Source organism: Crassostrea angulata, chromosome 2 (genome assembly GCF_025612915.1).
Source record: "Crassostrea angulata isolate pt1a10 chromosome 2, ASM2561291v2, whole genome shotgun sequence".
NCBI lineage: Eukaryota > Metazoa > Mollusca > Bivalvia > Ostreida > Ostreidae > Magallana > Magallana angulata.
In genome coordinates this window covers 76,423,958-76,436,821 of record NC_069112.1, presented here as the reverse complement: position 1 = coordinate 76,436,821, position 12,864 = coordinate 76,423,958, and the positions used below count along the sequence as shown (strand labels likewise).

General features: G+C 33.6%; 1 protein-coding gene across 1 annotated transcript; it reads right to left on the bottom strand.

Annotated features, from left to right (window-relative positions):
- Positions 1 to 8,684: 8,684 nt before the first annotated feature.
- LOC128174876 (uncharacterized) lies at positions 8,685 to 10,341 on the bottom strand. The gene is made up of 4 exons (XM_052840303.1): positions 10,114 to 10,341; positions 9,834 to 9,887; positions 9,529 to 9,738; positions 8,685 to 9,365 (listed from the first exon to the last, which is right to left on the bottom strand). Exons 1-4 carry the CDS (start codon positions 10,339 to 10,341, stop codon positions 8,844 to 8,846), a joined length of 1,014 nt encoding a protein of 337 aa, XP_052696263.1. The 3' UTR covers positions 8,685 to 8,843.
- Between the last annotated feature and the right edge of the window lie 2,523 nt (positions 10,342 to 12,864).

Below are 12,864 nucleotides of genomic sequence, written 5' to 3'. Positions count from 1 at the left end.
CCTTTGTCGATTCATCATCACTGAACATGGGTGATGTGTAGGTTTGAAATTTACAGTTCTAAGTAAGTCTCCTGGCTGTGTATTTGTGTGTTCATTGTCTTTTTTTGTTTCAAAAATGTCAAATCCACATCAATAAATGCACATGTAATGTTTTAGTTGAAACAAAGGAAAATGTGTATGACAATATACATGTAGAACATTACCCCTCTCCCATTAACTCTACAAAAACAAAAGATGCAAAATACTTAAATACATGTACATGAAATGGCCCCAGCCATTTGAGCTGCATGATATATTAATATTGTTTACTTTTAAGTAACTCTCCAATACATGTTCATCATAATGGATTATACTCATGTATCTAATGTTATTTATGAAACTTTCAATTGATGAAATATAAGTTTAGAATCATTTAACATAATGATATAATAAAACATATGTGTGTGTATTAATTACTGGAGATGAATCTCCATTTAACAGCATTATCAATATTATTAACTATACTTAAATGAATCCTTTTCAATTCATGATTTCATTAGTTAATATGTGCACGTGACACTTTTTGTAAATAGTAGTCAAACCAATAACATTGGTGTAAACTAGATGCTGTCATAAGACAGTAATACATGTACCGGCACTCAAGTGCTGTTCCTACCTAAATTACTCTCATTGGTAACTGTGGATGTATAATATTTTTTTATCAGTCTGTCCAATGTTAATTAGTCCAATGAACAGAATTTTCCAAAACTTTACAGCAAAGTAGGACACAAAAGTGTAGCCGCATTTTACTAGAAAAATATTTATTATAGAATTTTTCTCTTGTCAGAAGACAATATGACATTGTGTGGTTAAAAAAAAATCTTGTCTAATTAACAGAAAACTTTTTCATCCAAATCTCCACACATGTATAACCCCTTTTATTCATAACATGTTTTCAGCTAAATTCACTTCAACAGTTCTCAGAAGATTGAAAAAGTAATACTTTTTAAATGAATTTCCAAATCAATTTTTTTGTGACAAAGGCATTATGTCCCTTTTATTCATTAACTGATACTTATATATATATATATATATATATATATATATATATATATATATATATATATATATATATATATATATATATATATATATATATATATATATATATATATACACTTAAATAAATAAAACAGAATGCGACAGTCCAAATTAAATAAATTGTTTACTGTTAGCGCTTTCAGCCATGTCGGCTCTTCAGACAGTTATACAAAATTAAAAACGTTGTTTGTAACGTTGTCAATGACGTCGTGTTTTTAAAGTTCATTATGACGTCACAATGTACATCAAGGTAGCGATGGCGTATAACATTTCATTCTATCTTATATGAACTGCAGGCCTCGATAAAATTCACTATAGACGTCCATCGTGAGAAACTCCCATTCTTAGATATTCTTATTATCAAAGACGGCGAGAATATCATTACCGATTTATTTAGCAAAGAAACAGATTCCCATCAATTCTTGGATTTTCATTCATGTCATCCGTCTCACACAAAAAGGAATATTCCATACAACATGGCACGGCGTGTATGTACTATTGTGACTCACCCTTCTCTTCGCCTACAAAGGCTTCAAGAGTTAAAACAACACCTTAGACGACAGAATTACCCCGTGGAACTTATTAATGACGGAATTAACCGGGCTATGGATATTCCTTTAGCACAACTTAGAAGGACCCGCCTTAAGGAGGAGAAACAAGATGAGAAAATTCCCTTTGTAACTACACAAAATCCGTGTAACCATAATATTTTTAAATCAGCAAAACGTTTTTTTCCAATATTAGAACAATCAGAAAATATGAAAAAACTGTTAAACCAATCATCTATCATAAACAGCAGACGACAAGCGCCGAATCTGAGGAAAATTCTCTCCAAAGCAAAGTTCTCGTCCAGCAATACTATTTCCATCAAAAAGTGCGGCGACCCCCGATGTGGAACATGTGACCTTATACAGGAGGGAGAAGGAATGATATTAAAAAGCGGCCAAATTTTAAAACCTAATGCCCCAATGAACTGCAAATCGTCTAATTTGATATATTGTGCGACTTGTCCAACATGTGGAGAAAATTATATTGGCCAGACTAACCAGCTCAACGCCCGAGTGAGAGTCCACAAACAACAAATAAAGGACGAAACAGTGAGAAACACTCCATGTTCGGAACATTTTGCGAAGTGCGGAAAGGGAACATTTAAAATATTTCCGTTTTACAAAATGTGGAATTCAAATGAAATCGCCCGAACCACAAAAGAGGACTATTTTATTAAAATATTTAACCCGAAACTTAATCGAAAATAGATTTATCATATATATAATTTCTATATGTATTGTATTATATGTCTATGCATTGCTTAACGGCGTTGATAAAGTTCACGCCATCGCTACCTTGATGTACATTGTGACGTCATAATGAACTTTAAAAACACGACCTCATTGACAACGTTACAAACAACGTTTTTAATTTTGTATAACTGTCTGAAGAGCCGACATGGCTGAAAGCGCTAACAGTAAACAATTTATTTAATTTGGACTGTCGCATTCTGTTTTATTTATTTAAGTATTTTTTGCTGTACCAAGGCTTTATTTATCTACATATATATATATATATATATATATATATATATATATATATATATATATATATATATATATATATATATATATATATATATATATATAAATGCCAGACATATCTTGACATCACATATACCAGGTATTTGTGGTTCTTTGTTATATTATATTTTTCCCATTGGAATTTCAAAATTATATAGATCTGAAGTTACACAGTTAATATGCTAAAAAAGTGACACATGTAAAAGATTGACTCATATTATGATTCTGCAATTTATACATGCACATAAGATGCATAATATACCCTGTTTACCTGAAAGTTAAAGAAACCCTTAGTAAAATCGTAAATGTTTATGGAAAAGGTATAAAAGTTTTAAGTTTTAGGAGAATGTCCTATCATACTACTTGTTTGTGTAATAAATAATACTGCATGAATAGTCATGTATACATACTAAATATATTCAACAATGTACATACATAAACAAATGCAATATTGTGAAAATAAGAATGAACCGGTAATACAGTGTATACTGGTAGTTCATTTTTTTGTTATATTTGATGATTAGTTGATTGATTTTTAAACAACTTAACCTCTTTTTCAGATATGCCCAAGTCATATAAATGTGCTTTTTGTGGTAGGACACATTTGAAGCAGAGGCTATCAAAATAAAAGAGCTGAAAAGATATATGACTAAATTAATCAACAGAGAAATTCATATTGATGATGTGATTTGTAATAAGTGTAGAGCTCAGTACAGTAAAACTGTGATTAAATCAGAAAAGACACAAAAAAAAGCGTCCCTCATTGAAGGTGTTATATCAGAGGAGGAGGACTCAAATTGTTTAGTCAATATTGAAACTTCAACTGCAGAACATTTGCAAAGTCCCAAGAATATAACATTAAAAGTTCATTCGACTACATCCTCTCATAAGTACTGTGTAATTTGCAAAGAATATCTCAGCAAAGGAAGAAAATCATCTGCTGTAGCTCTAAATGCCAGAACACAATCATTTATCGAAAAAGGAATATTCATAAACAGCAAAGCACGTTGTTGTGTTAATCATTTGATTAACAAATTATTTACAAAGGAATCACTGAAGCTACTAAAATCCAAATATATAGAAACTTCATTCAACAGAACTGATATTGTAACTTTATTGGAAAATGTAAGAAAAACTTTGGCCCTCTCCAGTTACTTAAACTTTGAGAATGTGCATCTATTATCAGACAGTGTATGTTACAGTTTAACTGGAATTACAAAAGAAAACTTTGAAGACATTGTATCCCATTTATCATCTTTGAGAAACAGCAGTGTTCGGACAATCAACACCTGTGTTGCCATTTTACTGACAAAGCTCAGAACTGGTTTACCAAACCATCTATTGGGTGTTATATTTTCTCTCTCCAAAGATCAGATTCAGAGATGTATTCACAGTGGAAGGAATTGTTTGATGAAAGATTTTGTACCCCTACACATTGGATTTCAACATATATCTCATGAAGATTTTGTTTCCAGGCATACTACACCTCTTTCCAAACAATTATTCTCAAGTCATGATGATGCTGCTGCAATTATTGTCTTGGATGGCACCTATGTGTACATCCAGAAGAGCTCAAACTATACCTTCCAAAGGATGTCATATAGCATGCATAAACATAGACCCTTAGTTAAACCTATGGTCATTGTCGGAACTGATGGTTATATTTTGTCCATTTTGGGACCTTACTATGCGAAAAACAATGATGCCTTAATCACAAAACATATTCTGAAAACTAATACTGATGGAATGAAATCCTGGCTGAATGATAATGATATTTTCATAGTAGACCGAGAATTTAGGGATGTGTCTGGATATCTCATTGAGGAGGGATATGAAGTAAAAATGCCACAATATCTTCAGAAAGACAACAGTCAGCACAGCACAGAAGAGGCTAATACAAGTAGACTTGTGACAAAAGTGAGATGGGTAGTTGAAAGTGTCAATGCAAGGATTAAACAATGGAAATTCTTTGATAAAGTAGTTTCCAACCATTACATACCATACATTGGCGATTTTCTACGTATTGTTTGCGCATTATTTAACTGCTACCGTCCACACTTGGCAGACATGGATTCTTCCTCTAAAGAATTAGCAAAGAAAATGTTGGAGAGAAGTCTTAAGGGAAATGATGTTCAGAAAATGGTTGAAGAGGAAGGACTGCTAAAAAAAAGATCTGTTTTCAAAAAAGTTAATATGAACACCAGTGATACTGCAGTTCCCTTGCCTGAATTTTCCATGTTGTCTATGGAAAAGCTGAGAGAAATTACATTTGGAATATATCAGTTAAAAGAGGCAAAAAACTATGTCTTGGATAATTTTACAGAAGACCAGTTTGAAGTGTTTGTGTGCAATTCAGTTGAAAACCTACTGAGAATAAAACTGAGATCAAGACATTCTAACAGTGTCCGCCATACAGCGTTCATCCATTTTACTTTAGATGGCGAAATTAGTGGCTGGTACTGCACATGCAAAGTAGGGGCTCGTGTTGTGGGATGCTGTGCCCATGTAGCCAGTGTCCTCTGGTATCTTGGATACTTTCGCTTTCTACTCAACTTCATCCTTTGAAGTTTCACGGTAGTATGACTGATGCCAGCCTCCTTCCAGAAACGGACAGTGAAAGTGAGAGTGAGGAAATCCCAGAAGAGTGAAGTTGAAGACATGTTGCATGGTTATAGTATTTGCATTTATGTATGTATCTTACTGTATACCTGAACATGATAATCTTATTGTGATAATTACTGATTTCAACTGTTAACTGTGCTGAAAAGAATTCTTTGTCAACAATTAGTACACAAGTATATTATCGGCTTGACTTTTGTGTATGCATATTGAATACCAGTTAAATGTGCGCAACATCCTACATCTATTTCTTATTTAATGTAGTGTTATATATCTCTAAATCTCCATCTACAATTGTATACATTCATATACATGTAAAATGTTACTATCTAGTAAAAAAAAAAAAGGATTACATTTTTGGTCAACTCATGTTGTTAATCTCCTTTGTGGGCGGTATGATTGGCCAGAAATGTTCATCTCTTTTTTTTTTTTACAAGTATACTAGATGTAACTTCACACAATGTTTTTCTTCTGTGCTAAATGTTCTGAAATCTACATTTAGATATTTTTAAATTGTAGCTATATTTTTTTAAAACATTTTGTTTGGAAGTTAAAAACTTGAAAAGTGCTGCAAAGATCATGTGCTTTGTTTTTTTGTAAATAAAAAATACGTATTATTTTCAATGACATTTAAGAAGTTGAGAAGGTTTCCGATAAATAATGACACTATTTATTTTATGCTATTAACGATAGGATTCGAGCAGTCACACTTATAAACATGAACTAATTGCTGATCGAATTATTGTATCATACATACAAATGAACTTCGTGGTAGTGTTACACTTTTTGATTTTTTGTTAAGGTAAATAAGTGATCTATTTTTAGCTGTCACGTGATACCACGACACGGCAGCTTCAAAAATTGACTCGATTCCGAAGTAAAATAATAATATCCTTGCGAGAACATTCAATTCATATTTATATTCAGAACTGTTTTTATAAAAATAAACGATTTACATTTGATCATAATATCGACGGTCATTAAACTCGGAGTTGCCTTAACCTACCCGATAGGGAGAACAATGTGTGGTTGTGTGTGATTACGCCGTAATATGTATCAGTGTTGAAAATTTTCTTCCATTCCATTGAATATATCAAACGAAGTTTCAGGCGTCAAGCTTGGGGTCGTGCTGGTATTTACCTTTACATCCTCTTATCTATGTCCTCAAGGTGGCCGGGTCCCGGACTGAACAAACGGTGTTTGTTTGTGGAATCCAGAGTATTAGGCTAAGATTGACTTGTTTCAATCTTCCGGGTCGGTGATAATAGTTCCCGACATTTGTATTGAAAATTGATAAAACCCAAACGGATGTTTGTGTAAACTACTACATGATAAAAACAGCGTCGCAATAATTAAAAACAATATGTGATTTTCTTGAAGGTTTTTATAAGAGAAAAACAATTATATGACTGTACTTGTAAAATGCATATTACTGTAAACGTATCACATTTGGCTCTGTATTCTATTTAGCGTTTTTGGTAGCATGCAGTTTTAATTAAATCAAGTACAATGCAAAGGACTAAAGCCAGAAACTATGAAAATCGGCCCTGTTCCCAAACTTAGTCATATTTTGTGAGATTAATGGTCACAATATTTGCTTCCTAGAATAATTTACTTTTTGTCGATATCTCTATTCGTTTCATAATTACAAGCCTCTAAACATACCATGAAATTCTGCGCTCTGACGTCGTGACGTCATGGCGACTGTCATGAATATTAACTTGGTTTGGAAGTGGATAAAAACATAAAAGGTTGATTAAATTAGAAAAATCTTTCAAAATAATTTTGTTGAAATTAGATTTGATTTTATTCATAAATACAACAATAACATTGAAAAATAATATTCATGTACATATCAATAATTTTATCTTGTGTGTCATTGGATGTATTATAAATGACGATTATTTACAGATTCTTGTACAGCATATACACCCATTATTATCATTATATAAGTTAATTACAATTTTAAAAAAAATGAAATACACAAGAAAACAAATCTAAATCCAATTATCATAAGATAAATATTTTCGATTCAATTAATAAATATATCAAGAATAATTTTTCTAAAGAAAAGACATATGAGTAGTATAACAGTCAGATAAATGTAATTCTAAGTAAATAAGTTATGTATTTAAAAGTTATGTACTTGATAAAAATTTAAAACTCTTAAATCTAATGAAAAAGAGAGCAGGAACAATTTCAATTAATAATAAATACATACATCTAGACAAAAAATACAGTACTTTATATTTATCATTGGATTCAGTTCATTGCCCCTCTCTCTCTCTCTCCATTTCTCTCTCTCTCTCTCTCTCTCTCTCTCTCTCTCTCTCTCTCTCTCTCTCTCTCAAATTCATCACACTACTACATGTACAGCATTTCAATACAATGGAATTCTAAACATTATATAATTAATAGCGAGCGCAGCTCGCCGGCGCGCAGCGCCGGCTGGCGAAGCGAGCTCTAAGAACCAGTGTGCGCGGGAAAAAGAACGAGCTAAACCTACAGTTCATCAAACAAAATTTTTTGTCTACGTCCCATGATGCTCTCTAATGTTTTCACCCGTGGTGCTATGCCAAAAATGGCCGACTTTTAACTCGTAATTTACGGTGTCTTAAGGTTTGAAGACACGTTTTGAGTACCGCATTAGCTTTGGCGAGACTCAGAAGATTTGTTACATGCTTCCATACCTTCGTATTGAGTCGAGAAACGTAAACAAAGACGAACAAAGTCATTGATGACGTCACACTGCACTCGCGCTATATTTCCCGCGATAAATTTAGAGGTGGATCAAACATCTGTAATGAGTCTACTGGCAATTTCAGTATAGTCTCCGACACATGCCTCATTGACATATCTTTTTTTAATATAGAGATTTTATATATATATACTAGCAAGAGCCATACTTTACTGCCATATCGATCCATTTTTAAACTAATTGTGCATGCATGTACAGTAGGCAGGTAAGTATATGAGTAGGGAGGAAATAAACAATAGGACATTTTGAACTAAATAAAAAGGAATAAAATAAAAAAAAATAAACAGGTAAAAAAATTATGTAGATATTGCATATAGTCAGACCATTAAATTTAAAAGTGGGAAATTACACACCTACAAACAGGTACAGGGCTCTCTCTCTCTCTCTCTCTCTCTCTCTCTCTCTCTCTCTCTCTCTCTCTCTCTCTCTCTCTCTCTCTCTCTCTCTCTCTCTCTCTGGGTAGGGGGTTGCGCTGTATGTATCATAACCATTAAAATTAGTACATTTGGCATACTTAATGTAGAGCAATACTCTCTCAAAAATTCTTTGACGTTCGTTGATACCTAAAACTATAAGTTGACAATGATGCAAGGTACAGTATGTGTAATTCTTGCTGCGCTCGCCAGAACGGTAGCACCGTAAAACATATTATCCTCAAAACAACAACAACAACAAAAACTCACACAAACAAGAACAAGTAATTAAAAGATCAAAATACGAACTGTCGGTAACTTAACAGTTTCATCTTATATATACAGAGCAATGGTAATATGGCTAAGACAATTATGATATTAACTACCACAACCAGTAACTGTTCATTCCTCGGGTACACTGTCACAACTGCTCGCATCACTGTCAGACTCATCAACGGGAGGTGGAATGTCTGCTGCATCAAGAACATGCTCACCCCAATCACGCACACCGTACTTCCCTCCCTCATGTCTTCCTTTTGACAGGTACCAAATGATGGCCGCTATATGGGAGCACATACCCACTACTCTGGCACCTGCCCTGCATGTACAGTACCATGCATCTACCGAACAGTCAGAGAACTCAATACAGACCAAGTACTGTTTTGATGATGTGTGGCGACTCTGAATCTTTACCCGCAGTAGCCTGTCATTATCCTTATGGAACCAAATGTCACAGTCCCCATCAATATGCTCTTGGATATAGCTGCGAGAAAGCTTCAGTTGATAGGTCCCGCAAGTCAAGTTCCGTAACTGCTCCTCGTCCAGGGTGGGGAAGTTCTCTATTCCACACTCGGGGACTGGCTGCCACTGAGTTGGCCTTCTGTTTAGACCATTATCTTCAACCAATCGTTGGAGATTATTTACCTGTTAAAAACACAATTAAGCAATCCATTAAATTTTACATTTCATATTAAATTCACATATCTTATTTTATTTACTTATGTGGGATAAGCTCGGTAAAATGTTAAATGATTTATAAAATATGTCTCCTTTTTCAGTGTTGATTAAGTACCCGGATTAGTCGTACCTGTTTAGACAGATAAAGCATTTTTGCTGCGTCTGCCTCGTCTTCCTCTATACTGTGACTTTTGCTCAGAGGTGGGAAGAACTTATTTGACAGGGCGCATACAATTCTGACATAATCTCCAACGAAAGGGATCTGATTTGTAGGGAGGGTACGGTCCAAATATCGCCACCTTTTGATTCTGGCATTGGATGACTCAACTACCCATCTTATCTGTTCAAGGATAAAATCAGAGATACAATTTTTGTCAGTAGTTGTATATAAAACATGGTGCATTGATAATATTTCTTTTTTTTCAGATTTCTTACCTTTGTAACAAGTCTGCTCTTATTGGCATCACTAGTGCTCATCTTGTCCCTTCTCTAAAAATCGAGGCATTTCTGCTTGAATGCCTAAATCTTCAAGCAGGGGCAAAGCATCTCTAAATCCTCTGTCAACGATGAAAATGTCGTCTTCACTTAGCCAATTCTTGATGTCCTCTGCATTTGTTTTCATGATATGTTTAAGGATTGACGCATCGTTGTTTTTATGGTCTGCTAGGTATGGTCCTTGAATCGAGACAAAATAGCCTGTGGTTGTCACGATTACCATGGGTTTGATGAGCGACCTTCCTTTGTGGATGCTGTAAGAGCGGCGTTGGTATCTGAAGTTGTTGCTCTTGGCGGTGTATATATAGGTTCCATCTAAAACCAATATGGCCTGACTCTTGTCTATGTCGCCGAACAATGTTTGGGCTAGATGGCGAGTGTGGTCGTTGATTACATCTTCTCTTGTGATGTGTTCAAATCCAAGATTATATGGGACAAAACACGTCATCATTGCATTTCTAACAGCACTGATTGCTCTTCTTAAACTTGATTTTGAAGTACGAAATAAAGTTGACAGTATTTGATTTGATAATCCAGATTTCAACTTGCATAAAAATATGGCTGTAGATTTTCGTAAACTTCTAGATGGTGTCTGTTTAACATGATCTTTCAAACAGTCACAAAGAGTTTGGAAATTGTCCATACTAAGTCCAAGCAGAGATAGACAATCAGAATCTGTAAGAGTTTGTAGATCATCAAAGTCAAGATGGGTTTGTTCATTTCTTTGGCATAGAACGCGCATGTGCTGCAGTAAACTAAGGATGGCGGTTCTGTTGACAAATGCATGATCTGTTGTTGGAAGTTGTTCTATGGCTGCACTTGTTAAAAGTCCATCTTTCACATGTGCGGGACAGCATCTATTTCCAGATGGAATCAAAACATTGTGTTGAATAAACACGGCTGTGCGACACTCTGGGGATATAACAACAAGTTTTGGTCCAGGCTTTTTACAAACGATGCAATATGCATGAGTCTTTGCTGTGGAAAGAAGTTGCAAGGATACTGAAGGTGGACTAGATAACTGTCTGCTGTCACTTGTTTGAGAAGATGAACTCACAGATTGTTGAGTTTCAGTGGGTTTATGGCATGACTTTTCTCTGTAATATATGTTCCTACACTTACTGCAGATGACTGAATTTTCCTTTCCTTCCAACAGAAATTTTTTCTTCAGATATTTTCTTATGCTTTTGTCGATGTGGCGTCTTTCCTTAGGTTTTGTTCGTTTTGAACACAAAACACAATTGAAGTACTCCGTTTTGTGTCCTGGCATTATCTGTAAAAAAAATTACAAAATGGGTACCAGTAACTCATTTATAAGTTATATTTCATAATATTTTCTACAGTAATGTTGCGTTTATAAATTGGCTTTAGATCATGTGCATTAAACATTAGAATTATTCTGGAGCTAAATAGTTATAATTGTTCTTCAGTATGTCGTATAGACAATTTAAATCACATCAAACTGAACTAAAAAAAATTATCTTTTATAATTTCAGTTAACGTTACAGTAAGTGCAATGCGAATTGCACATATTCATTGGGGAAATCTGAATTCAATCATTAATTCATATTCAATCTTAAACATTTATTTGTGATGATCTCACAAAGCATTATTTACTTATCAGTTGATGACTTACATTTCCTCTTATATATCTAATCTGTTATTTTTCTCTAGTGTAATAGTTAAATGTACATGTAATATACATATATATACCTTGTGTGCATAAAATACTTTAGCTTTAAACCAGGATCTTCATCTGAATGAACTTTGAATTGTTTACAAGCAGGACATTTCGATTTTGATATCACTGCTTAATTTTGCTTTATAACACCACTTTGGATCCACCTCTGGATATTTATAATTTGTTTGATTAGAAAAATACTAACTTGAAAATATTATAATATGCAATTTAGATATAAACCTTATTCAGATTTCCCCATTCTTAATTATGTTATAATGTATATAAATAACAAATTATTGTGTTAATTTGTTTTATTGATTATCATTTTTTGGAAGGTGATAAGAAATGCTGAAAATATATACAAAAAATCATCGCAAAAAAAGTTTATTTCCAAGAAAGGTAACTCTCAAAATTAGGGGCTGTCAACATTCCACAACAATAATATTATGTAATTTCCCATATCTATAAAACAATTAATTTGTTAGCCTTGAAGGCACTTATTATGCAGATTCATATTATCTGAACTTTTAAAATATGTTACATGCTATCCATGATACTGTCCTTGTGAGAAAGGCTTCATACAATAGCAAATCCGGGTGCTGATGGGCTCAGTAAAAAACAAAAGCAATAACTTTGATTAAATAAGTCAATATTAACTAGGTACTAGTTTGATTCGATCTTCTAAATTGTGTATTGCATTTGACGCTTCGTGATATAGTTCAGACACAAGCCGAAAATGGCGACATGCAGAAGAAACCGCGCCGCAGACGACAGCAGCAGTATTCATTTCACCTTAAATATCGCTGTCAATAGTTTTCCTCTACGTTTAATAAAAAGAAACAAATACTTACCACGCCAATATCTCATAATTTCACATCTTGTTTTCAGGGGGTAATAGGTTGTTGGTTTGACAGATCCATCGTTGTGTTGACAGTGAATATCTATTTTTAGCATACTGGAAAATCCCTTTTTAATGTGGTAACTCGTTCGTCGGAATCAATGCGAATAAGAGATTCGAATTTTTATTTTTACGTTAAAACACAAGAATTCTACGATATCCAAGAGTTTAACTATTTGAAATGGGGGATAAATTCAATTAATATTGTCTTAACAAGTATAAAACGCAAATCCGGATTGCGTCAATGTATTCAAAAATAGTCAAATAAAGTATGGCGCCACACTTAAACCAACACAAAACCGATTAATTATTATTCGATTTTCATCAATGTATCTCTATGTAAAATTTTATTTTGGTTTAAGGTTGGCGCCTATATGAAATCAATAAAAATA